The 25,868-nt window shown below is 53.7% G+C and overlaps 9 protein-coding genes across 9 annotated transcripts; 5 read left to right on the top strand and 4 right to left on the bottom strand.

The window, feature by feature from the left end:
* Nucleotides 1–1,881: 1,881 nt before the first annotated feature.
* MRS44_009367 (uncharacterized protein) lies at nucleotides 1,882–3,791 on the top strand (the record flags this gene model as incomplete). Its single annotated transcript, XM_046280356.2, has 4 exons — nucleotides 1,882–2,438; nucleotides 2,489–2,589; nucleotides 2,639–2,808; nucleotides 2,856–3,791. The coding sequence occupies 4 exons, from the start codon at nucleotides 1,882–1,884 to the stop codon at nucleotides 3,789–3,791; spliced, it is 1,764 nt and encodes a 587-aa protein (XP_046125416.2).
* A 424-nt stretch (nucleotides 3,792–4,215) lies between these two features.
* MRS44_009366 (uncharacterized protein) lies at nucleotides 4,216–6,879 on the bottom strand (the record flags this gene model as incomplete). Its single annotated transcript, XM_065621265.1, has 10 exons — nucleotides 4,216–4,429; nucleotides 4,478–4,521; nucleotides 4,570–5,284; nucleotides 5,334–5,448; nucleotides 5,497–5,829; nucleotides 5,880–5,927; nucleotides 5,976–6,386; nucleotides 6,445–6,581; nucleotides 6,648–6,768; nucleotides 6,843–6,879. 10 exons carry the CDS (start codon nucleotides 6,877–6,879, stop codon nucleotides 4,216–4,218), a joined length of 2,175 nt encoding a protein of 724 aa, XP_065477337.1.
* A 1,111-nt stretch (nucleotides 6,880–7,990) lies between these two features.
* On the top strand, nucleotides 7,991–11,212 carry MRS44_009365 (uncharacterized protein; the record flags this gene model as incomplete). The annotated part of the gene is made up of 2 exons (XM_065621264.1): nucleotides 7,991–8,132; nucleotides 8,226–11,212. 2 exons carry the CDS (start codon nucleotides 7,991–7,993, stop codon nucleotides 11,210–11,212), a joined length of 3,129 nt encoding a protein of 1,042 aa, XP_065477336.1.
* A 664-nt stretch (nucleotides 11,213–11,876) lies between these two features.
* On the bottom strand, nucleotides 11,877–14,050 carry MRS44_009364 (uncharacterized protein; the record flags this gene model as incomplete). The annotated part of the gene is made up of 2 exons (XM_046280357.2): nucleotides 11,877–12,748; nucleotides 12,805–14,050. 2 exons carry the CDS (start codon nucleotides 14,048–14,050, stop codon nucleotides 11,877–11,879), a joined length of 2,118 nt encoding a protein of 705 aa, XP_046125420.2.
* A 1,963-nt stretch (nucleotides 14,051–16,013) lies between these two features.
* MRS44_009363 (uncharacterized protein) lies at nucleotides 16,014–17,831 on the top strand (the record flags this gene model as incomplete). Its single annotated transcript, XM_046277761.2, has 1 exon — nucleotides 16,014–17,831. The coding sequence occupies one exon, from the start codon at nucleotides 16,014–16,016 to the stop codon at nucleotides 17,829–17,831; it is 1,818 nt and encodes a 605-aa protein (XP_046125421.1).
* A 1,121-nt stretch (nucleotides 17,832–18,952) lies between these two features.
* Nucleotides 18,953–20,444, top strand: MRS44_009362 (uncharacterized protein; the record flags this gene model as incomplete). Its single annotated transcript, XM_065621263.1, has 2 exons — nucleotides 18,953–19,927; nucleotides 19,983–20,444. 2 exons carry the CDS (start codon nucleotides 18,953–18,955, stop codon nucleotides 20,442–20,444), a joined length of 1,437 nt encoding a protein of 478 aa, XP_065477335.1.
* Nucleotides 20,445–21,074: 630 nt separating this feature from the next.
* On the bottom strand, nucleotides 21,075–22,608 carry MRS44_009361 (uncharacterized protein; the record flags this gene model as incomplete). Its single annotated transcript, XM_065621262.1, has 2 exons — nucleotides 21,075–22,177; nucleotides 22,230–22,608. 2 exons carry the CDS (start codon nucleotides 22,606–22,608, stop codon nucleotides 21,075–21,077), a joined length of 1,482 nt encoding a protein of 493 aa, XP_065477334.1.
* Nucleotides 22,609–23,746: 1,138 nt separating this feature from the next.
* Nucleotides 23,747–24,742, top strand: MRS44_009360 (uncharacterized protein; the record flags this gene model as incomplete). The annotated part of the gene is made up of 2 exons (XM_046273144.2): nucleotides 23,747–24,093; nucleotides 24,145–24,742. 2 exons carry the CDS (start codon nucleotides 23,747–23,749, stop codon nucleotides 24,740–24,742), a joined length of 945 nt encoding a protein of 314 aa, XP_046125424.2.
* A 527-nt stretch (nucleotides 24,743–25,269) lies between these two features.
* On the bottom strand, nucleotides 25,270–25,773 carry MRS44_009359 (uncharacterized protein; the record flags this gene model as incomplete). The annotated part of the gene is made up of 1 exon (XM_065621261.1): nucleotides 25,270–25,773. One exon carries the CDS (start codon nucleotides 25,771–25,773, stop codon nucleotides 25,270–25,272), a length of 504 nt encoding a protein of 167 aa, XP_065477333.1.
* Between the last annotated feature and the right edge of the window lie 95 nt (nucleotides 25,774–25,868).

Here is a 25,868-nt window from a genome sequence, read left to right as displayed (position 1 = left end):
AACTAGATCGGTATGTATCGTTGCGAGATGGTCCCTGAATGGTTGTACATCTAGACACCGTTTGCCTTGCACAATGCCGTTATCCCATGTATCATGACCTCTCACGGGGGAATCCGCCTCCGGACAAATGTCAACATCGTGTCAACAGCGTGGTGTCTCGACCTAGATCCGAGACACGGCGACGGAAATATTGTCGAGCGTTACATTGGTGTACTATGTAAGCGGGATGACGTGCACGGGTGAAACACCTCTGTATCCGTCTCGTCTTTTCCCTGAACGAGGATGAATCGTTGATCGACGGCGCTAATCATGGCAGAAACTCAATCTATTGATTGTAGGTACGCGGCCGAGATTTTGTCTGCCGCGCGTAGAATGCGTGTATCAGCTCAGCCTTGGCGGGTTGTGGGAGAGGATGTAAGTCAGCTTTGGACGCCACGAACATCAAAGCTCGAATAAGGCGATATGGCTAGAAGAAAAAGTGAAGATTGGTTTGTAAACGGTTCGCGTCCCCAGTAATTAAAGGATTCACCTTAACCTTGAGCCTGTATATGGTGATCAACTTGAGACCGTCTCAGGACAAGGGGAATTCGCTCCGATCCCCGACCAGCCGAGCGACCAGCCGGGACAAACGTGTTTTCCTTGGCATAAGCGATATTCCGCTGGATGTAGCGGGTATAGTGCGCTTGAATTCGTTTAATGGTGGAATCATAATCGACGATGTCGGAGAGACGTCAGTGTGTTTTGAGGAAGGGGTTTGAGAGGATCTTCGCTGTACACGGATGTGCAGTACATCACAAGTCCCTCCGCCGCGGCCGATCGAATTCCAACTCTTGATTCATTAATAGCTCGAATATGGTATTTTTATCACTGCATCTGTAATCAACAAACCACATTAACTGAAGAAGCTCCAACACCTCAAGACCAACAATGGACGAAGCAGGATGGCGTGGCTCCCACGGCGCACCCCACCCCCTGCAAGGACAGGCGCCCAGCACCCGGGATGCAGTGGAGGGCGCTAATTTAGCGGCCCAGGGGTCCATCACTCGACCGGCTTGGGCATCTCGGGGCCGGGATTGACGCGTGGGCAGACGAAGCTATATCCATCCAATCCATTAAACACCGGTATATCCGTTTCCCAATACAGGTCACCGTCTGGTCTGTATTAGAAGAAGTCGAATGAGACACCGAGAATGAGTATCTAAGAAATACGCGCCATCTCATCAGGCGTCGTGGCGTGAATGGTGCGGCATCAAACCTCCCACTCCCCGATGAGAGAGAAATCCATGACCCAGGAGCTTTGAGCTGTTGTATCTCTCCCCTGTCAGGCTTGAAAAGTGGTTCCTGGATTGCGTGGAGTGAGGCGAGTTTTTCTCACCAAAGCACAAGCCATCAGAGACACTCATTCTATCTGATGGTTGTGGTGTTCCTTCTCTCTTGTCGTCGTCGTCCGCCTCGAAACTCAACATCAATGTCCTACCGAGTGAATAATCACGTCCTCCACCTCGTAACCTCGGCACTTTTTCCTCTTTTTCCGCTTCCTTAGAGACGCATTCGTTCACCCTCTAGCCACGCGGCCCGGCTCGTCGGCTGCTTCTCTCCCTCACCCCCCAATCACCTAAAAGCTGTCCACCTTGCTGCATGTCCTACTTCTGATCCCGCTTAATGCTCCCCTAGCTAAACTTTTTATTCTGTTTTCTTATCCTTGTTTCTTTTGTTTATCGTATCTGTTTCGATACCAGTTCCGCTGTCGTCTGCTGGCCTGGCGCACTAGCATTCGTTTCCTCTTGGACTGTCTTTGCACTCATCACCTACTCTTTCAAAGAAACCCTGTACATCTCCTTTCTTAGCCCATACATGTTTATACCCCGTCACCTAGCAATCATGCCTCCCGGTATATTAAGCAATGAACCCGGCATCGGCCAGCCCAGAGGCCACCACCGATGGCGCTCCCGCCATGAGCGCCGGAACTCGGACATACCCAGTATTCAAGTTAACGGCATCGACAATGAAGACGTTGAACAGAGGGTCGCCGTGACAGAGAAACCTGTCCAAAAAGGCCCCGTGTCATGGATGTCCCTCCCCCGAAAAGACCAACTCCTCGTCCTCTTCATAGGCCGCCTCGCCGACTTTCTCCAAATCGCCTCCCTCCAAGCCTACGTCTTCTACCAGCTAAAAGCCATGGACGGATCCCTCTCTGACTCTCGCATCTCGGAGCGCGCGGGGATCCTGCAGGGCTGCTTCACCGGCGCGCAGGTCTGCACTGCTATCCTCTGGGGAAAGATTGCGGACGCGAGCTGGTGTGGGAGAAAGTGGGCTTTGGTGGTTGGACTTGGGGGCACGGCGCTTTCGTGTGTTGGTTATGGGTTCTCGACGACGTTCTTTTGGGCGGCTTTTTGGAGGGCGTTTGGGGGTGCTATTAACGGCACTGTTGGGATCATGTGAGTTTGAGCTGTTGAAGCAGAAGTTGGACTATGCTGATGATATCCAGCCGTACCATGATATCAGAAATCACCATCGAGAAAAAGTATCAGTCTCGAGCATTTCTACTACTTCCTCTAAGCTTCAACGCTGCTAGCATGCTCGGCCCAGGTTCGTCGCGCTCTCCTATTCTCATTCATCATTGCTAACATCATTATAGTACTGGGTGGCATTCTGGCGGACCCCTCCAAAACACTCCCCAATTACTTTGGAGAGGGAGCCATCTTTGACTTTCAATGGATTCGGGATTATCCATTTGCTCTGCCTAGCATGCTCAATGCCTTCTTTCTCGCTGTTTCTACCATCATCACTGTCCTGTTCCTCGAAGAAGTAAGCTAACCCTTCCATTATATGAGCCAGTGTACTGACCTATGTAGACATCGAAAGAGAGGCGAAACCTTTATGACCCCGGCCTCCATCTCGCCTCCTCCATAAAGCACCGGTTCACCGGTGGCAAATCCAACGCTGGCTACATCCACATTCCCACCTCCGAGCACGACGAAAAGACAGTCACGGAAAAGCCAGCACCGTCTAAGCGCAAGGTCCTGGCCCATCTGCCCTTCCACCGTATCTGGACCCGCAACGTCTGCTTCACACTCATCAACAGCGCCTTTTACGACTTTCAGCTTGGAGCTTTTACTAATATCTGGTCTTTGTACTTGTCCACGCCGAGATACGGGACTCCCAAGTCGACGTCTGAGACTGGAGGCAACTATGCTCGCTCGTTACCGTTGCTCTTCACGGGAGGGCTGGGTATGCCTGCTTCTACAGTGGGTGTTGCGACCTCGTTCCTTGGTCTCTTGGGCATACTCTTGCAGATTTTCCTTTATCCCAAGGTCCAGGGCCGTCTGGGCACGATGCGCTCGTTCAGATGGTTCCTTATTCTCTTCCCTGTGGCCTACTTTGTCGGTCCATACCTATCGATCCTACCATCGACGACAGAACCCCCCGAACCAGCATCAGGTCCCTTCATCTGGGGAGGTATACTCCTCGTTCTGCTCCTCCAAGTCATGGCCCGCACATTCACATTACCCGCCACCATCATCCTGCTCAACAACTGCAGTCCACATCCCAGCGTGCTGGGAACGATCCACGGCCTGGGTCAGAGCGTTTCAGCAGGCTTCCGCACCGTCGGACCTGTTGTCGGTGGATGGTGGTACGGATATGGCCTTGACATAGGGATGGTGGCCTGGGGTTGGTGGGGGACTGCGGGAGTCGCGGTGTTGGGATGCTTTACAGCCATGGCGATGCATGAAGGGTCGGGCCACGAGATTTTCTTGGAGGGAGAGGAAGAGATGGATAGGGATTCGTAACGTGATACTTGATAGTTTGCACCAATAGTTGTGCTCAATGATACATTCCAAGTCTATTTGTGTTAAGGTGTGAAGAGACTGGAAGATGAATCTGAACTCAGGGGTTCACGCAGCAGGTTCATACACCTGCCTGCCCTTTGACTGCCTCATCTCTCCTGTTCTCACAAACGCTCAAAGCACACATCTTTTTGAAGGCAAAGAAAAAATCCGTGACAATATTGTACATGTGGCAACGAGTCATGCCGCTCGCAACCATCGTCTAGCCCCTTTTTATTACTCTGTATCATCTGAAAAACCTATAATCTTTGTACATCAAAGGCTGGCGCCTGAATAATCTTGAAAACAATCCTCTAAACTCGTTCGTGAAGTCGTTGGATATGCTATAAGCAAACCCAGAAAGAAAAAAACGTGTCGAAAAAAGCCGTTACTCATGGTGTTCATGGTCCTCATCATCTGCAAACTGTGTTCCAAGAGACTTCTCGTCCGGTAGAACGATGGCGCGATCCAGGGCGTATGGAAGACCGCGGTGTCGTCCACGGATCATCATGGCGCAAATTACCAGCTTGCTGAATGTGGAGTATTCGCTGCAGAATGATGATGCTATCGTAGGATAGCCGAGACTGAGGCCGACGTTACAGCTTCGATACTGTTAGTCATGGTCACTGAGATAGATGGGCTTCACTTACTATGCCGAGAGACCTTCAAATAAAATGGGCCACATTGTAAAGGCCTATTTTCTCGTTAGGATTGAATCGAGTCAGGGTAGGGAAGTACTCACTGGATCGTTGCCATTCATGATCCTCTTCGATTCGGCAATACAAATACAGAACAGTCCAAGGCAAATGTACCACAAGTCGAAACTCAGCTGATTCCTTAGATGGGTGACAAAGTATGATCCGCCGTTCTGCTCGTCCGGCTGAATGCTGGGCTCATAAAGTCCGAGCGAACGCTCTTCGTACGTGTTTGAAGATCGAACGACAATAGAGATCGGGTATACCGACACGTACATCATGACCAGTAGACTCATTTGGACAGCCGGGTTCACCGCGGCCAGGTTGAAACTCGTGGTTCCGGTGTGTCGCGAGCTGACGGCCTGGAAGACAGCAGCGGCGAAACGAGGCCAACCGGGGAGATTAGACACGGCAGGGTTGTCGAGATCGAGTAGGATGATAAAGAGGAGATCGATGATGTTGAGAAGTGCCAAGATACCCAACAGCGCCCAGGTTGGTCCGCTGGGGAAGAGAAGGGTATAACATCGACGAGGGTGGTTCAGGAGGAACGACAACGGCTCGTGAAGTGATGACTCTTCCGGCAGAAGTTTAGAGATGCTCCAAAGGATGAATCGAAGGACGACGGGATAAAAGGTGTGACCGGCGAGGGCCAAGACACTCATGATGAGCATTGGAGCTGGGGCGTCGTTGAACGAAATCATCGAGTCAGGGGTAAGGGTGAAGCCCAAATTATCGACCATAGTCTGGGCGGAGTAGATGGCCCTGGGAAGATGGTGAGAATAGTTACCTCTGGCATGGCGAGACAACTTACCACCAGATCTTATTTTGTCCGCTCTCTGCAATGTGCTCGGCATATTTGGACGGGGCATACTGAATCCAGCCAATAAGGCAGATCATTCCAATGAAGTGCAGACCAAAGAAGTACACTAACCTCGTCAGAATCTCACCCAACACCTCACTTCTCTTGTACTTACTCAAAATGATCTTCAGAAGCAGCTTCAAGCTCCGGTACTCGATACCACCAAGCTCCTCACGATCCTTAGACGACAAGTTGTGAAACATGGAGTTACGGCCAACGGTAACTTCGCGCGAGAGCTGCGGAAAGTCTCCCGCAGCCATTGTCGGCGCAGTAGTTAGACGCTCCCTGCGAGTCTCCCGTGCACCGCCGATAACGAACATGGACGAGGCTACGGTTGCGACGCGCTCCATAGAGCGGGCTTCGCTCATTCGGAGACCAGCACTGCGGCGGCGACGGAGATTACTTCCGGGCGTTGAATGTGTTCGGTAGATTGTCTCGATTTCGTCGTCTAAACAAGTGATTAGTATGGGGATCCAAGTACTCGAAAAGGCAGTTTACCATCTCTACCGTCCCCGTTTGGTCCGTTTAGTTCCACCAACGGCTTTCCTAGGCAAAGTTAGTAATGAAAGCAAACGTTGACTTGCCACAGCTTACCTTGATCGCGATCACGGGGTCCAGGGATGTAAAGGGTCGCCTCATGTCTGGGATGATGATCCGTAGAAGGGTCAAAGGTGATTCTAGGCTCCAGTTGGTTGGCTCGCTTGGACTCCTCGCCCTCTTCTTCGTCTTCATCTTCGGCCATCTTCTCAGCATCCACTGCTGCACGTGGGGGAGCTAGACGATGAGGTGCTTTTGACGGTGGAGGCTCAGTCCGGCTCCGCTCTCCAATCCGAGGGAGGGTGTCCTCGATGACCGTACGAGCCGGGCTTGGTGGTGTCGGGCTAGATGGTTCAGGGCTAGAGTGCGGGCTAGGACTCTCTGGCTGCGGGAGCCCTGAACCAAGCTCAGGGTCCTGCTCTTTTGGGACTGTGTCATGTTGGCGGCGCTGACGCAGGAGGATGGGGGCTTTGGGTTCAAGTATCAGTACAAACGCGTTGTTGGAGGGACGAATAGGGGAACAAACCAGCCTTCCTAAGGTGTCGGTTAAACCAAAACAGGCGTACAACGACAACAATAATGTTGATAAACACTAGGTTTGAGAACATGGGCACAAAGTACAGGAACAGCTGTTGGTATGTTTGCAGTTCCTTGACGTCGAGGCTATCGGTCTCGCATTAGCTTCACCCTCCTCCCGCCGCGACCGTTGAAGAGACACGGATGGCTTACGTGGCTAGCCCAGTGACGGTCGAGGCACTGGCGCCCATAAAGTAGGCATCGATAGCGCTGATATTGCCCGCGGGATACAGAATCGCGAAGCTCGTCAGGCCTAGGAAGATGATGTACAAGTCTGCCAAGAAACGCAATCTCAGTCACAGGGTCCCCGGATCAACGAGACCTCGATCGATCGCGCTTGGCACTTACAATGCAACTTGACAAAGTTCAGTTCCGGGCGCCACATGGTTGCGTTGCGCTGCTGATGCCAAAACTGGCTTTCAACTTTGAGCAAGGGTGCTTCGCCGCAGGTTGCGGGCGCAGAGATGGGGGTAAAGACGACTCTGGGGTGCCGGATTCCGCTGAAGGAGGTTTGTGAGTTTAACTGATTGAGGAAAAGGAGGGAAATCTTCCAGTAATGAGCGAATTAGTGCCAAGACTTACGCTCGGGACCCTGGTCTGAGGGTATCTGCACAACAAAGGTGGTGCGTCAACAGGCGAAAGCGGCGTGTCTAACAACTAAGGTGTATCTCACCGCAGGGCTGGCTAGGCCAAAGAACAAGGGGCTGTCATGGTCATGTTAAGAGAAAACACCAGGGGAACAAGACAAGGATCTAGCCAAGGCCTTGGTTGGATCGGCACTTGAGCTGGGCACGGCCGATGAGAAGCGCAGTGCGCGCTGCTCGGGCTTGCCGTCCAGGGAAATAGCGGTATCGGTACGGGGGATGGGGGGACCCTAGGAGGCCTCGCGATACCCGTTTGGGGCATTCGACGTCATGACAGGTTAGAATATTGATGACAATGGGTGATTCAAGGGGCGATGAATTGGGTGATCTGACGGCCTGTTGGCGGTGGCAGTGCTAGGGCGGAATTGAGAGGGCATCACCTGGCAGTGGCAGATGAATATCACATGTTGAAGACATCTCACATTCGGGAGTACGGGAGCGAAGAATTTAGCGCCATTGCTTATTTTTCTCTACCTTGGTCAAGTATTTTCCAAGTCACAGGCTGCATCATGAGTTCATGCAAGGAAAGGGAGGAGACAGAACTTGATGCTTTTGACCAATATGATGGGGCTGCAAACGCAAGCCCTGCGCATTTCGTGTAACATGGGTCCATGTGCAGAGATTTCATGAGGTAAGAAAAAAAGAAAGAAAAAAAAAGGACAGCAAAAAAAGAGGGAAGAAAAAAAACGAAAAGGGGAAAGAGAAAGGATGCGCAGAAACATGGCAAATGCCTGATAAGAATGTGATTCGCATCCATTTCTTGAACAATTACATTGCCCGCCCCCGCGTTTGAATACTACTAGACGTTGTCGATGCCAAGCGCCAAGCCTCGGTCTCCTGGAAGCATTCAAAATGGCCGTTCCTGGTTCGCCGAGACGTTTCCGAAATGGACAATCATGTCACCAATTGAACAGCGCGAAGCCGACTCCGCGGACAGCTAAAGCTCGGCTGATCGCAAAGTGGGGCCCATCTGCTGAAGCTGTCGTTCTGCTCTGTTAGACTGTTCCCAGCAAAAGACGCGCCTCGCGTAAACGGAACCGGAAGCGCGTCGCCCGCCCATTAACACGTCCTAGCTCCTACATCATAGCCATAATCCGTCGTCGCCAGTCTGACAACAAACAACAACAGTTCCATCGCGATATTCCCGCGCTGTCGCCCGCGGCTTCAATTATCGCAATGGACTTCAACTTTGGCCAGGATGGCGCCTCTGGCTCTGGGTCTACAGGCTGGTTGGGCTTCGGATCATCCCAGCGTGTGATGGTCGCATCATCGTCGCCTGGTGCGCCCAACCCCATTGGAGGTCCTGTTAACGACATTGAGGCCGATGATGCTTCTTTCGCCGAGTCCTATCGCCCAGAGACTTCGCCTCTCTTCAATCCCATGTTTATGCCTCGTGCGACCGTCCCAGAGCCCGCCGCTTCCCTGGGAATCAGCCCAAACCCTCCCGCCCGTCGCTGGCCTTGGCAGCGCGACTCGTCGGTTCTTGATGCCAGTGTCGATAATCTCGCGTCACCAACAATTTCTGGACTCGTCCAGCCCGCAAACCTCTCAACTCCATCCGAAGAGTCTGCTCAAGATGCCGATGCGCCTGAACCCGCCAACCCCTCATCGCCTGGACGTGCCCCATTGTCGCCGTTGCAAGAATCGGCTGCGCAGGCCGAACATGACGCCATCAATCACCAAACCACCGCCGAGGAGCTGGACGACACTGCCCTTGAACCCACCACAATCGAGACGCGAATTGAAATCACCGAAACCGTCATCCAGTCGTCCGAGAAGCAGCCCAAATCGGAATTTGAGCAACAGGATGAGGCTGCTCGACGTGGCGAAAGCGAACGTGTCGAAGAAACGCCGCCTGAACCTGTCGACAATGAAGAGATCTCCCAGGAGCTGCGGGATTCCCCAGAGTCTGCACCAGCTACTGCGGAGGGCGCCAGCACCAAATTCGCACTGCCCTCCATCGAGGCAGACTCCACAAAGCGAATGTCGGCGCCTCCGGGAGTCGTCCTACCGGCCCAGCCAGATAGCCCTCAGGCGCGTAGGGCATTGTCAACTCCATCTCTGGTTGTCGAGCTCAAGTCCTTGACAGAACCAGAGAAGGCCGCCTTCGGCGCTGAAATCCCTGCCTCTGATGAAGAGGAGGAGGTAGACGAATCTGCCGCACCACCTTCTTCCAGGCGAGGCCGACGGACTACCCAGGAACTTTTGTCGAGCGCTGCTGGGTCTGCCGTGAAAGGTGTTCGTGGGCGTCGTGGCCATGCATCTGCACCTGTCTCACCTGCTGTTAAAAAGGCTCCTTCATCTGCTGCAAAGAGGGCACGCAAGTCCATGCTTGCCAGTGTTGCTACAACTGAAACGCCCAAGAAGCGTGGACGTCCGCGAAAGAGCGATGCCACAGCCACACCAGCTACAGCCCCGAGCACTGGAAAGAGAGGCCGACCAAGGAAATCGGATGCAACCCCAATCGCTGTTCCAAGCGCTGCTGTCCCGTCTGCCAGAGGTCGCCGTGCTGCTAGCGCCAGCAAGGCCGCACCTACTCCTCGACGGGTCACCATCGCACGATCCCCAAAGACCGCACCCAGGCCTCGAACAGCGGCGGCGCGAACTTCCAGTATCCGTTCTCGTGGGGTTTCAAATGCAGCCACCCCAGTCACGACACCTGCCACCACCCCCAAGCGACGTGGTCGGCCTCCAAAGAACACTCCTCAGCCAACCTCTACCGATCCTGAGGTTGAGGCCCCTGAAGCTGAGGTGCCTGAGAGCACCAGCAGATCTGCCAAGAGTACACGAACTGTGAAGCCACGTGCTGTTCCCTCCCCTGCCAAGCGAGCTCGACCCAGCAGGAAAGCAGCTGCGCCTGCTACCAAAGCCGAGCCTCAAGCTCCCACACGAAGGAGCCGCCGGGCCGCTGCCGAGCCTGAAAAGCAGGAGAAGCCCACAGATGCTGCAGTTGCAGAGGCTCCCAAGAGACGAGGGCGTCCACCCAAGAACCTCGACGTCGCAAAGCCCGAAGAACCCGCCCCCGAGCCCAAGACCAGGAAGCGCGGTCGTGCTGCTGCAACTGAAGACACCCCCGCAGAGGAGCCCATGCCAAAGAAGCGAGGTCGCGCGGCCAAGGCTGCACCTGAAGAAGCCCCAGCACCCAAGCGAGCCCGTCGGGGAGCAGCGGCATCCAAGGTCGTCGAAGAGGCGCCCGAACCGGCCAAGAAGCGTGGGATTGCCGCCGTTTCTAAGAAGATGGCCAAGAACGCTGCGATTGAGCCCCAGCTCACTTCCAAGCGACGCGGAAGATCAGCTGGCACAGCCACCGCGACCAACGGTGCCGCAGCTGATACAACAAAAAAGCGCGGTTCTAAGCGAGCAGCTGCCGAGCTCGAAGCAGAGCCCGAATCTCCCGAGCCTCCTGCAAAGAAACGTGGCCGATCCAAGAAGGCTGTCGCTGAGCCCGAGCCCGAGCCTGAGGTAGCTGAGCCCCCGGCAAAGAAGGGCCGTGCCACCCGAAAGGCCAAGGAACCAGTTGTCAAGGACGATGAACCAGCCACCGGGCGACGGACCGGACGTTCAACCAAGGCTGCCAAGCCCGCAGCTGAGGAACCAGCTCCTACACGCGGCAGATCTAGCCGTGCCAAGGCTGCTCCTGTAGAGGAGGAGGCTAAACCAGCTGCCAAACCCCGTGGTCGTGCCGCGAAGAAGGCCGCAGAGCCTGCGGTCGAAGAGGAAGAGCCCGTCAAGCCCACCAAGGCCCGTGGCCGCACCGCTGCAAAGAAGGCTCCGGAGCCTGTTGAGGAGGAGGCCAAGCCAGCTTCCAAGCTTCGTGGTCGCGCTGCAGCAAAGAAGTCCGCTGAGCCCACCGTCGAAGAGGAAGAGCCCAAGTCCAAGACCCGTGGCAGGCCCGCCAAGGCAAAGTCCGGCAAGGGCGAGCTCCCCAGCACAAAGTCTTCGGATGCCCCTACGACAAAGCGAGGACGAGCTGCAAAGGCACCGGCGGTCAAGGCTGCTTCCCCCAAGGGTGTTGTCAAGAAGGGCAGAGCGGCTCAGACAGGTGTGAGGAGGGGCCCTCGATCAAAGGCTTGAGTACCTGTTGAAGTAGACATTGATGAATACGTATCTGAAAATTGGGCGGGAACCCGTTTAGTGGATGGTTATATGGCTTGGATGGGGCATGGCTTTTGTGTCTGGGCGTTATGGTAGATGAAGGTTCTGTGATGGACGAGGAACGGAATGGAACGGAATGGAATAGCATCATGAGAAACAATGCTTTGAGGTCAATCAATACAAACACTTGAGTACAGGATGACATGTTCTGTTCAAGTTGTAATGTGCTTATGCTGCAACCCGGCTTGCTCAACTAACGCGATCTTGGTGTCCATCACAAGAGAGAAGCCTTCAGAGTCAAAACCGGATGGTCTCATTCTAACCACAACCATCCATAGTCGATCCATCATCCGAAGAATTGTCCATGTCTGTTCTTCGCCCTGCTGCTTCTTCCTCTCTACCATCACTCACCTTCCCGCATTTTAAAGGCCATCTCACTTGTGCCTGAGGGCATACCGAGGAAACGAGAAGGGCTGATATATATCCGACTACTGAACCAGATGTGGCAGATATGCTACCGTTCTACAGAATCGCTGTTGGGAAATCACTATTAACAAACTCCTGCCCCCAAGCCGTCGCTTCGCTCAAGCAACTCCGTCACAGTAGTCCAATACGCTGCTCGTACGCTAACCAGCCCTTAAAGTTAGTCGCTGTACAGCGTCGGATTCTTCTCTTCACTCTTTCTGGAGTCTGGCTTCACCATCCGGATTCCATGTTCCAACCGGGCCAGCGTCATGGCATAGTTCTCGTTCCGGCACCAGGTATTGACTGTCTGGATGGCTGTCTTGATCTCTCTGCCGTCAAGCTCCCATAAAGCCAGCTGGGCGATGTCCTGGCCATCTAGCGACATGGCGTAGGATTCGTCGTAAGATTCGTCCGACACCCCTCCCTCTGAGATACGTCCTCTCTTCTGCGACAGACGGTCGACAAACATGCGCCAGATTTTCTCACGCGCCTCCCGCGCGAGGGGGAACACGAGGTGCATGCTGACCCTGCTGCGGAACGCACTATCGATGTTTCGAACCAAGTTTGTTGTGAAAAAGATGATGCCGCTAAAATACTCGAGCTCGCGAAGAAGGGCGCAGACCAGCCCGTTGCGCTCAACATCGCGGGGTTCCCGCTGAGCAATGAAGACATCTGCCTCGTCTAGCAGGATTATCGCGTTCCACGCCGATGCCATCTTCGAGGCGCGCTGGAATTTGGCACCCAAGGAGGCGACCTCGGTGCCCAAGTCATCGGCTTGCAGGTGATAGAGCGGCCGACGGAGATGATCTGCGATGGCTTCGGCCATCAGAGTCTTGCCTGTGCCAGGGGGGCCCGAGAGCAGGACAATAAGACCTTGTCCTTTGTCAGCGATGACATCCAAATCTTGCATGGCCGTTGAAGTGCCGTTGGTCATGTTGTGACTCCGAACAAGGGAAAGAACCATGTCTTTTTCCTGCTCATCAAGCACGAGTTGTGCGTAAGCCTCGCAGTTCCAAGTCATGGGTTGAATGTCTTCGACGAAGAATTGGACTGGACAAATGAATCGTCAGCTAGCCGTTGGGGCATTCAAGAAAGACAAGACCTACGCCACAATTTGGTCTTCAGGGAAAAGCCACTAATCATCTCGTTCATGAAGACAAGTTCATCGGGTTTCTGAAGCATCTCATTCTCGTTGATGACTTGGTGCTCGGCACTGAGTCTCTGTTGCTGGTCATTGGGATTGTTGTCTTCTGGTCGGTCCCGCGTCCACTCTTTCGCAGGATAGTTTTTCTCTCGCTGACCCATGTGTAAGTGATACTTGTAATAGCCCCATGCGTCGATTAGGATGCGGCCGTTCACATTTTGCCTCAGTGGGCCATGATCGGCCGGATATATGGCGATGCCATTGTAGGTACGATACGTGAGGCCCTGCAGGTCAAGAACCTTTCTGCCTCGCGCAGTGAGACGCTCCGTGATCGAGTCTTGGTCTTTGTGGAACTTGAAGGGATAGCAACCGAGTTCGCGAATTGGTTTATTGCCAGTAAATTCTGGGATGATCAGATTCACCTTGCTCCAGTAAAAACCCTCGCCGGAGAATGAAATGGTCTTGCAGGTGATGACAAGCCGGCCGTTGCCTCGGCTCCCCTCGTACTCGGTTGAATCAACTTTTCTGAGAATATGGGAGCCCATGGAGTAGCTGCAGACACTGGAGTCGCGAGGAAACAATGACCAGGCTGTCCTGAAGTCGGTCAGTTCACTCTGGCGAAGCTTCGCCGTCTTGGCATTTAGCGCCCGGAATAGCTCGTTAAGTACGTCAACAAACAGCTTGAGGAAAGGTTCAAGCGGGTTATCTTGGTTTTTGCAGAAGAGGTCCACAATTTTCTCATGTTGAAACCAAAGGGGACGAAAGGGCTCCGTGAAAGTGGCAACGCTTCGAGGGTCAAGGTGAACGTTCTCCTTTTTGAGGATGGGCGTGAGGGCAGAAACCAGCAGAGGATTTTGCACATCGACACGGGAGATTTTCCAGTGACAATCTCCATTGAACCCGACCTTGCCACGGTCCTTGATCCTGAAAAGCTTGATGGCGGCACTGTCCTGATCGTCGGCAGCCTCCTTCGAGATCTGTCCCCGGGGCTCGTCCGTCCATTGAGGGACGCCGCTTGAGAGTTTGTCTTCGTACATAGTCTTGATGATGGGGTTTGCACCAAAACCGGGGACCCTGGTGTCTTTCCTCTCTGGAGCTTGCATTTCCTCGTCGCTATCGAGATCAACGGGCTGTCGCGAAGGCGAATCCTCCCGATGGAGCTCGTCATGCAGGCCCTGGCGAGTATCGTGGGAGTCGCCGTGAGACATGATGAGGGGTTTGTCTGAATAACAATGGAGGGTAATGGGTGTGGGTAAATGCTGGATGATGAATTATGGATGAACAAGTTCAGTGTCGCGACGTCTCGTGCTAGAAGAGACATGGGGTTAGTAGAGAGCCACGAGATGAAAGCAAGGCAACCTGTAGTGCGCCTGCCACAGGCAGCGTATCATAGCGCAGTAGTTATTTCCAAACTCAACCGGTGTCGTATAGTTCTAGCATTGTGTTGGAAACCGCGTCCTTTGCTAGATGTTGTCATGACACATTGGGCTTCCCTCAACATCACGGAGCCAGCACGGTATTGCCAACCAACCTGAGGCTAGGGTCTAGCCATCTCATTGATCGCACTAGCATAAGTCTAACGAAATCGCTAGGCAGCAATGGAAAGTGAGGCACGGGCACGATAGAGCGTCTTCACTGGTTTGTGTTAGCATGGATGTTCTTGCTCTGTTGTGGTTGTTGAATGGCGACTCAAGTCGAGGTGAAGTTGTGGGCACGGGCCAATGGGAGGTGGGGAGGAAGGAACCTACTCAACCCAGCCCATCTTACCCTGGATGAGAACATGACGCAGCAGGAGATCGCGGCATCTCTGAAGAATGTAGCGGAATGGGGGTTTGATTCATCTCTGACCTCCTTCTGGCATAAGAATTTTCGCGTTGGAAAGTTTCTTGTCCTGCACCTCGAAGTTTTGCCGTCTAAAAATACAGCGGCGGGTTCAGGGAAACATGATGGGAGTAGAGACCATTCTCCTACGATTGGGGATCAAGAGAGCCCAGGATCATGCGCATCGTATGCGAACCTCCAATTGACTTGCTACAGAGATCTTAAGCCGGTATAAAACTCTCAATTGGCCATAGACGGGTTTAACCAGAGTGATACTGTGTGTAGATTTGGTGCGATCGGGTTGGCGATGTTCCAGGACGGGCCGCTCCACTCAGCTCCTGCTCAAGTACGGATGTAAACGCAACGGTTTTCAACAAGCGGGTTTAGCTCAGTTGGGAGAGCGTCAGACTGAAGTCAAACTTCAATCATCCGATATCTGAAGGTCGTGTGTTCGATCCACACAAACCGCAAGTGTTTCTTTTTTGATCTCCTCGACTAGTCGCGGCGGAGCATCTCTTTTTGCCTCTGGGCCCATCCATGATCCCCACTGTGGATGGAACGCCGTCATCAACCAACGCTGCGAACCTCGACTACCTGCCCTGTCTGGAAGTTATGTCTGGGTGCATTGTCAAAGACTTGGGTTTCTCATCGATGTGGTCGATGACCTAGTTTCCTGTTGGCTCAATTCATCGCTTCTCGTGTTACGGCTGAGCTGTTGAGCTCTGGGGTATCTGTCGAGCCCTGCCACCACCACGTTTGGGAGTAGCGGGCATTGTACAACGGTGACATGGTCTTCAGTTACAGAATTCGAGCTGAAGACTCGTCTTGTTTGGCAGTTAAGTGACTGATTGGTGATTGAGAGAGCGAGCATCTACTTAGCATCAAGATAGCCTCATCTACTCGGACCGGCCGGACACTTGCTTGGCATGGACCACTCATGACACTGGACTGCAATTCATTACGGGGACCAAAAAGCCAAGGGTTATCCTAAAACGGCCAACATCATCTGTTGCAATGCAATTGATGCTTGGTCATCCGCGAGCGAGATCCGATGCATCGCGGAAGCAACCCCAGAACCGCACCAATGCGAATGGGCCGAGTCAACACTCGAGCTCCCAAGGATCCCGCGTGGCGCATTTGATCATCATCTTTGTGACGTTGTTGATGAATTGATAGGTCGCTGCTCATGTAACCGTCGACGTCGGAACTCGGCCTGGAGGACAAACCCGACGGTGTCTACCCCACCAACTGTCAACCTTCTCAGAGCGCCGGGTATAAGAGCACAGCACTGAGTTAATATGATGGAGATTCAATTAATCTTTCAAATCCCTTCGGATTCTCAAGTTGACCATGGCTACAAAGAGACCCAACTTCCTCGTCATCGTGGCTGATGACCTCGGCTTCTCAGACATCGCCTCCTTTGGCGGTGAGATCAACACTCCAAACCTCGACAAACTCGCCAACAATGGCATCCGCTTCACAGACTTTCACGCCGCGGCTGCTTGCTCGCCGTCCAGGGCCATGATCATGACTGGAACGGACCACCACATTGCTGGCCTGGGCAACCTCATCGAGTGGACCAACGTGTCGGGGCAGAACGACCCCAGCGGGACCATGTCAACTAACGTTCAGCGAGGCATGCCCGGATATGAGGGGTACCTCAACGAGAGGGTCGTTGCACTGCCCGAGATTCTCCGTGATGCTGGTTACCAGACCCTCATGGCTGGCAAGTGGCATCTTGGTCTTACGCCCGAGAGGAGTCCTAAGGTTAGGGGCTTCAACCGCAGCTTTGCCCACTTGCCGGCATGCAGTAACCACTACGCATACGAACCGCAGCTCGAAAAGGGTGAGGAATCGCCCGAGTTCCTGACCATGAGTGTCATTGCCTTGCACAGTGAGGATGGGGAATACGTTCGGAAACTGCCCGAGGGGTGGTACTCTTCTGACGGATACGGCGACAAGATGTTGCAGTACCTGAAAGACTGGAAAGAAGGCGGCGATGAGAGGCCCTTCTTTGCGTATCTGCCCTTCACTGCTCCTCACTGGCCTCTCCAAGCGCCCCAAGAGCACGTCAAAAAGTACCGAGGTGTTTACGACGACGGCCCAGACGTTCTCCGGCTAAAGCGTCTACAAAAGCTCAAAGATCTCGGCCTCATCCCCAAAGACGTCGAGCCCCATCCCGTCATCGCGGAAGAAGTCAAGGAGTGGAGCGACATGAGTGACGAGGAACGCGCTAACTCTTGTCGCGCGATGGAGGTTTTTGCCGCCATGGTTGAATGCATCGACATTAACGTGGGAAAAGTGGTGGAATACCTGGAAGAAGTTGGAGAACTTGACAATACCTTTGTGTGCTTCCTTTCAGACAACGGCGCTGAGGGCGCGGCCTATGAGGCGTACCCCATTGTTCAAGGATCCATGATGCAGCATCTCAAGAAGTACTACGACAACAGTCTAGAAAATCTCGGCAACGGGAATTCATTCATCTGGTACGGCCCGCGATGGGCTCAAGCTGCAACAGCGCCGAGCAGACTCTACAAAGCATACACAACCGAGGGAGGTGTCCGCGTTCCCTTCCTGATGAAGCCCCCGTCCTCCTTTTCCCAGACCTTCAAGCCCAACGACATCACGCATCAGTTCGCCACAGTCATGGACCTCGCTCCAACCATCCTTGACATGGCTGGCGCAAAGCACCCGGCCCCGACCTACCAAGGCCGCGAGGTCGTCTCCATGCGTGGTAGATCCATGGTTCCCTACCTTTCCGGCACATCCTCCCGTATCCACGACAAAGACTTTATCAACGGTTGGGAAACCTGTGGCCGCGCAGCCTGCCGAAAAGGAGACTGGAAAATCGTCTTCATCCCAAAGCCTAAAGGTCCCGAGCGTTGGCAACTGTACAATCTCGCGCGAGACCCGGGAGAGGTGCACGACCTTGCCGACTCTGAGTCCGACCGTCTACGGGAGCTACTAAAGCTCTGGGACCAGTACGTACTGGAGACGGGTGTAGTACCTCTAAGCCCTGAGCTTGGTCGGTGGATGGCGGCCATGGAGGAGCAGATGCCCGAGAATGCGTGGATCGAGTATGAGTACTGGAAGGACGGGGCGAGGGATGATCCGAAGAGGTTTACCAAGGAAATTCCTCGGTTTGAGTGTCGTGTCACGGGATTCTAGGCTGCCCTTCTAGAATGCCGGTGAATTTCTTTCATGTCCGGGTATGCGTCCCGGACGGCGACTTGCAGATGGGGGGCAACGAGGGAGGAGGGAAGAGGAAACTCTCGATGGGTCATAACTGTGACATAGGACCTTGGATCTATTTGCTTGAATATCAGCCGATAGACCGAAGTCTGTATCTCTGGAGCTCAAAGCCTCTTGTTCTTTGACGAGTGTCATGTCTGATGTAACATGTCGGGGCATCGTGCACGTCACTGCTTTAGGCATCTCTCTTGCATCATCACAATTCACCTATTCAGTAAAATAGAACAAAGAGCTGTTATTTTGCTTCAACCTAGACTGTGACAAATTGTTTCCTTGAGTCAAGTGAATGGTTCGGTGCTATTCACCCGCAGTGCGTGCCCATCACTGGCGGCCTGGCACTGACAGACCACACGCTCAAACATCAACACCACCGGAACAAGACGCACATCCAACTGTAACCATACCAAAGGAAATAGACTTCCCGTCAGTCAAGTCGCTTGTCGCCTCTCTGCTTGACCGTCTTCACGCCCATCACGCAGCTACCCGATGAGAAGGGGGTGTGCGAGACTAAAAACAAACGGCTAGTAAACTTGCAGCTGTCCATGTTTGGCAGCATCACCGGCAACACAAGAAAAAGAACACACCGATTTTCTAGATATATGACCCTTTCTTCTTCTTCTCTTGCCTCTTTTCTCTTTACCCTTTTTTTTTCTCTTCATGTGGTTTTCATTTCCCTTTCCCGTGTTTCTCATCCCCACTTCCCACCCAAGCGTGCATGGCAGTGTTTTTGTCAGTGACGACGACGACGGCACGGCTTCCAGAATGCTGCTGCATTGAGAAGAATATCTCTTTGTCCCAAATGGGATAATTGTTTCTTCTTTGGCATTGACAATAGCAACTTGAATGACCGCCGCGTCTATAAATTGCTCCCCTTAGATTTCGCGATCCTCACTCACCTTTTTTCAACCTCACATTCTTCTTCCCGACTTGGACAGACAGAGCATCGATACGCCCCTTTTTTGGCATCAATTGTCACATTACACACCAACTTGGAGCATCAATACCTTTGCAAAATAACCCATTATCGACTGCTCAAGATGCCTCGCCCAGAGACCCCTGATACTCAGGGCTCAAGCCCAGGAATGTCAACACCAGACTCTCACCCTCACTCTACTCCCCCGACTGATCTCAGAGGCCTCGACTCCGACTCTGGGACCTCGAGGTTCACCATCGGAAGGCAGCTCGCCATCATGTCCCAGAACAACGAATCCCCCAGCCTGCGTGGGGCCCGGATTTGGGCTGCCAACAACACTCGCGGTGGTGCCCAGGACCAGTCCTCTTCTCCTCCTGCGTCTGACTCTCCTTGGAACCGGGTGTCGGCTGGATCTTCCAGCACTGTTGTCCCTCCTCGATCTCATCCCTCTGGCACCAACGTCCTCAGCTACGCTCCAGCTGGCAGCAGCGTCGAGCAGCAGGAACCAGCTCTTCAGTCTCGTGTCGCTCAGTTCCTCCTCCAGAACCCTCCTTCCGGCGCACCCCTTCGTCAGCCAACTGCTCCTCCCGTGGACCATGCTACCTCGACCAACACTCGTCAGGAGTTTGACGCTTCCATCTGGGAGGGCCTCTCTCGTTTCTCTCACCTGTCGATGAACGAGTCTCCCGCTCCCCGTCGTGTCCAAGCCCCCGAGACACCTCAGCAGCCTCAGTACCACTCTGTCTGGAACAACCAGAACTTCGACAACCAGAGCTTCGACAATCACAACTCGGCTGAGACCGTCATCTTCCAGAGTCCACCGGCTCAGCAGCAGTCGCCTTCGTCTCCTCGTGGTTTCCGTCCCATGGCTGCCATCTCGCACAACGACAGAGCCTTTGGCGCCCGCATCAACCCTCGCGAGGTCCTCCCTGCCGACCCTCGAGCCTTCTCGACCAACTATCGCGGAGAGCACAGCGTCCGCAACGCTAGCGTTGACGATCTGCCTTTCGAGCAGAACTGCGCTCTCTGGCTGACCAACCTCCCCCGACGTCACCTACCAGCAGCTCCTGGCTCAGATCCGCAACGTCGGCCGCATCTGGTGCACCGTCATCAACGCCCCCGACTACGAGCGTCACAACACGGCCGCCGCCAAGGTCGTCTTCTTCACGCCCGGTCCCGCTCAGCGCCTCCTCCAGAAGTCTCTCACCCAGGGCCTCGAGGTCAACGGCTACGCCGTCAAAGTCACCCACAACCGCGTCAAGTACGGCGCGCAGACGCTGACGGGCAACGCCTCCCGAGTCCTCATCGTCACCGGCAAGACGACGTTTGTCAACCCCGAGAGCCTGACCGAGTTCTTCAAGGCGCGCTTCGTCTTCGAGGTGGACGAGATCATCGAGCTCATCAACCAGGGCAACCGTCACAAGGGTGGGCGCTCCGTCGTCGAGTACAAGTTTGGAAGCTTCCGGTGCCAGGCGCAGATGGGCAAGATGGCTCTGGAGAAGGACAGACCCGAGGGTTTCGAAAAGGTCGACTTTGGGCCTGACCCCTGCGAGGTGGGCGACACTCTCGCTTCGTACGGGATCGCTGCGGAGCGCATCCAGGGCAAGGGCATCTGAGTCAGAGTTTCGAACGTGGATTTTGGCAGTGGAGGTTGATTGATGGGATCAAGCGATGTCGCACTGGAAGGCAATTGTAATCGCCACAAGTCGGAAAAGTATTGCTCGTTGAGGGAATGGGATATGCCTCAGTCATGTTGCTAGCACAAATAAGTTTGAGGCGATACATAGTCACGATGGACTAGACGAAAATAATCTAACTCTTGTAAGCATGTGCCGTGGTGTTTGCTCGTGATCGTGAAGTAGGTAGCCTTTGGTGTTTAGCTTCGGCGACTTGGCATTGTAGCGTTCGGAGTGGATGCCCTCATGTAAGCAACAGCCTTGCTAGGCTCAGCCATGTGTCAGCCAAGAGCTAAAGATAGAGAAATGCGGACTGACCGTTTAAGTTCATCTGGCCGTTCTTAGCGCCAGCCTTCAAAGTGTCGGTTGCGACCTGTCGGAGGAGGCGCCCCGGTGTCTCATGATGGCTTCGCCTGGTCGAATCAATCTGGCGCCACCTCTCAATGTAACATGCCCATAAAGAAAAACAAAGTGCGAAAAATGCGAGATGCCATTTCCCATACGCCAAACCTGACGCCTGAAATCATCTATTTGGGTATACTGTACATAATCAATACAATCAAGGATTCATTAACGCAGGTGCTCATCCCACGGCAGCCAGGTTTGCCTGTGAAACTCGGGCATGCACTTGACCTTTTGGGGCGGCTCGTATTGCCACTCGATCCTAACGTTCGCTTCGTCCTCCTCTGCCACCACCTGGCTCGTATAGCCCTTGAGCTCCTTGAGCCTCCTGGCGTTCTTGTCCGTGTACTCGAGGTTGACGCTCGGGATGGCGGCGATCTTGCGGTAGCCCTTGAACCACAGGTCCTTGCAGAAGAGCTGCGGTTCGCCCTGGAAGCACTCGTCCTTTCGCGAGTCGCGGAAGCGCAGGCCGTTGAGCAACGGCGCAGCTGAGAAAACGGTCGCGCCGTTCCAGCAGGCAAACACCTGGAAGGGGAGAGCGGCCTCGTAGCGGCTCTTGGTCTTGGGATCGCTAAAGAAGAGGTTCTGCGCAAAGTCCCATCTGCCCTCTGAGGTGATGTTGAAAAAGAGGTCGCCGTCTAGTCCACGCGCGACCCATACGTCGTAGAAGGTGGGATCATCAGATGCGTAGGTCCAATCCATGGCGCACGTCATGTCGGCGTTGAGGTTCTTGCGCTGAAACGCAAGCTCGAGAAGGTCTTCGGTGCAAGCAGCGACATCGTTGATGAAGAGAACGGTCGTCTCATCGGACACTGGGGCCTTTTTCTTGAAGAGAGGCTGGAGGGCGAGATTGCGCAGCTGCGCCAGCTTTCGGATGCGCGCGCCGTCGGAGGGGTTGATGGCCGAGTTGTTGTAGAAGTAGGTGACACCGATTTCCTCGAGGAATGGGCGGAGTGCGACAAGGACATCGGCTGTACCGTCTGGAGAGTTACCCTCGACGATTGACAAGGCACAGCGCTCTGGTCCGAGGAAGCGCATAGCCTCCACCACACTGCCCAACAGGCGGGGGAGCAAGTCTACGACATTGCGCAAATTAAGGGTGAAGAAGTAGTCAATGTGCGGCTTGTCATCCCGCTCGTCTTGTTTCTTTAGGAGGCTGGCGTATCGCTCAGTGTCCAAGGCGGGACATTCGAGGCGCGGGAGCTCTTTGGAAGCGGGGTCGAGAATGGCGTTGATGTACGGTCTTATGCGCTTGGCGGGGAGGATGGCTCCTGGAAATGATGTTAGTAAATATCGAGAGTAAAGATACGAGGTAGTGCTCACCATTTTTTATGGAAGGTCCAGGGGGTTCGGAAGAGGGAGGTGTCGCGATTGTGTTGTTGGAGCCTGTCTTGGTAGCGACCAGGGTCGGTGTGGGAGTCGAGAAAGAAGATGAAGTGGACGAGGTGGAGGTCGCGACAGAAATTGATGTTGAGGTTGGGGGATCTGGTATAATCGAGATGTAATATGGGCGTGTCGTCGTCGTCGAGTATGAAGACGAAAATGTCTCTGAAGATTGAGCTTCAGCCGAGTCTGTCGAATGCTGTATTGGTAGATAAAGATTCGATAGCCGAGTGAGGTGCTCGCGGCCAAGATAGAGGCTCGTGGCGATCAGCAAGAAGCACAAGGCCGGTATAAACAGGAGGATAACCCTTTGACGCATTTCGACCTAGTCATGACATGGAGAGAATAAAAGACTGGACAGACAGAATGAAGTTCTGCTGACGATGAGAAAAAAAAAGATGGGCACTCGAGGTAGGTATAGTCGAGCGGCTGAGATGAGATGAGATGAGAACGAACAGAAGCCCCACAGTGACAATCAATGGATGACAGCCCAGACAGTGACAGCCCGTCAGCAGGGATACGCCACGGGTACGGGAAACGAATGGATCAGCCCATTCACTTGCTCTCATCAGGCCCTCGATATAAATACTACGTGGTAGTGTTTAACCCCGTGTCTAATTCCTAGGGTGCCATCCTCAGCGGGTGGCGGCGGGTAGTGACACCCAGCGAGCGTCACTGGCTGGCACCTCGGGCAGCCATACGAGGGCGGCTTCCAGCAGGTGATGCGTTGTATTCCCAGCAGCCGAGGCCCACCTGTTTTGGAAGTTCCATTGCGAGATCACAGCCTAAGACGCTATCACAGGCTATTGAGCACTACACGAGATTTGCTACCCTCTCTCCACGCCATCCCAAGCTGGGCATCCTACACGAGCCTGTCAGGGGCACGCACCTTTTTATCGTATCGGGTAGCCTGCTTCTTCTCATTTCCTTCTGGTGCCCGCCCACCTCCGCCTCAATCCTGCAGTCAAGGTGAGACTTTAGCGGCAACCCGTTGGTGGCTGTCCTAACTGCATCGTGCCGAGTCGCCGGGGTCCTCGACCAGGGTCCAATCGGCCGCTTGAGCTGGCCAATCACGGCCGTGCAAGTCATTGATTCACTGCAGGGAAGATCCAATTCGGGAAGCCCAATCAAAGCCCGACAGACGACGTCTGAAACACCATTAAGAGCGAGGATGTTGATCTCAAGATGCTACCAACAGATGAAATATCCCTGGCCGGGCTGTGCGTGACATAGGATTTATGAGTTGTACAATGAGGCTGTAACCAGAGAGCATGATTTCTCGACCCGCAGTGGGCATATATGGAGGCATCAGTTGCGGTGCTTTATCTGTGACTGATCCGATGCCCAGAGTCCCCTTCCGACTCCCATTCTTTGTTTTTACCGCATTTTTTTTTTCTTTTTTCAAAAATACTGATACTCGCATCTCTCCCATCAAGGGAGGCAAATTCGATCCAATCATGCCTCGCGTGTTCTGGTTTCTCCTCGCAGTGTTTCACCTTAGCCTGTCTCTCACCCACGCCATCCCAGCAGTGACTGAGACACCGCCCATCGGCAAACGTCTGCTAGCGCGAGCCATAACTACCGAATACTCGACATGCGGCTACGCGAACGGTGACCCCGACGAGCCGAGGACCGCCGAGCCGGGGCACAAGTGCCTGCTGAACCCCAAGAACAAGCTCTTTGCGTACTGCGACGTCAACGCTGACCTGGAGCACTGTGGCATGGTTGGGAGGTGCTTTGATCAGCATGATTGTAAAAAGGGATGTGGCAAGATGACCCAATCAGAGTTGCTTGCTGTGTCTTGGTACGCTGCTATCTATTGGTGCTGGAGGTTAAACAATTGACGTCGTGATAGTGAGAAGAAGGAGTATTGCTCCCTTGCTGTTCTTACTATCCAGAAGGGCCACACCTACACTAACATCGAGTGCGGCACAAGAGCTGCTACCGATTATTATCAAATAACACCAAATGCTACCGAAGGAGCAACCATCGACGGGACTACTACCGCAACTATGAAACTGACCAGGACGGTGAGCGTATTTTCAACGCAACCCACCACCGAGACAGCGAAGGGAGTTTCTCAAGCCGCCGAGCCGAGCACCAAGTCAGAGATCTCCGCGGAGACAACAAGTGAAGTCGCCCCTGAAGCTTCAAACGAGGAGTCTTCAGGAGACTCTTCAAGTGGTTCTCCAACAAACACAGGCGCCATCGTCGGAGGTGTCATCGGAGGTCTGGTAGTAGTCTGCAGCACCGCCCTCGGCGCCCTCTACCTATTACGTCGAAACCGCAGCCAAGGTACAGAACCAGAAACGACAGAGCAGGGCACGCCTCCACAAGAGCCGCCGCAAACATGGGCTCACCAGGAACCGAAACAACTGGCAGGCTGGGGACCGCAGGAGATGCAAGGAAGTACACAGTTTGGAAGGGATAATGCGGTTGAACTGCCGGGCTGACGGGGCAATGGATTGCAAGGGAGGTTGATGACTAGTTTTGATAATTATAGCAATAAACGATGACTAACGGTAGCCAAGAGTTTTGGTGTTTCGTGAACTGGTGAGTGCCTACCTTGATTGATGGCTTGATTCTTTTGCCTCGGTTCAGTCTCCATCTAGGTGGATGCCGTCAACATGTAATCCTATAGGCTCCATCGTAACGGATACGTATGCCAAGCCAAGCCAAGGCACCTAGTTGATCTGATCGGGCCCAGGTCATTGGTAAGTAAAGTCACAACGCCATCTGAAACCCCAACTGGATGGTTAAGCAGTTGTATGTTAAACTCCCTGTCCCCAGCCCAATCTCCGTAAATCTCAAACAACAGAATATGTACATGCACCCCTTCGACCATCAATTGACCGAACTGAAGCCCCTCCGAAACTTCCACCACTAACAGAACCTAGCTATGACTTTGGAAACCTGTTCCATTGATCAAACTCCTCGGTATCCAGGTCAAACAAGTCCAGCATCCTCCCAACACTGTGATCTACCAAGTCACCCACTGAAGATGGATACCGCTCAAGGGACACTCTCCCGTTACGAGCACGAGTCTATGCCGTTCCTTGAGTACCACGTCCGCGGAACGCGAGATGAGATCATCATAGTACCCCGTGTTGATAGCCGACAGCGTCTTCATGCTATACGGCATAACCACCATGCCATCAACTCGAAAAGACCTGCTGGCGATAGGTGCCGCCATATCGTGACATCTGTAGACTGTATTTGCCAGTGCGTGAACATTGGCAACAGTATAATCCGTCTCATACTTGACCGTATTCTCTGCCCATTTGCTGATAATCAGATGTATCCCAACGTTCAAGCGATGCAGAGCGATGAGCGCCCTTATGCCGAGAATGGAACCAGTCGCGCCCGTGAGCGTCACGATGATCATCTTGCGTCTCGGGGCCCGTGGGTTGGAAGACACGGGACAGGGGTGGTTGCTCTGTGTGGGTGAATACGAGGTTCGTTTAGCGATGTGGGTTTGGGGCATTATAGCCGCCCTTTTATTACTGAAGCATCCGATAAGCTTACTAGCCCCTTCGGGAGTAACATTTGCTAAAGCTCCCTTTTCTGGTTTCGTCGGTA

This window comes from Fusarium solani (genome assembly GCF_023522795.1).
Source record: "Fusarium solani strain SB1 chromosome Unknown bctg00000005, whole genome shotgun sequence".
NCBI lineage: Eukaryota > Fungi > Ascomycota > Sordariomycetes > Hypocreales > Nectriaceae > Fusarium > Fusarium solani.
The sequence above is the reverse complement of the archived record's forward strand: the minus strand, read 5'-3'. Positions and strand labels throughout refer to the sequence as shown.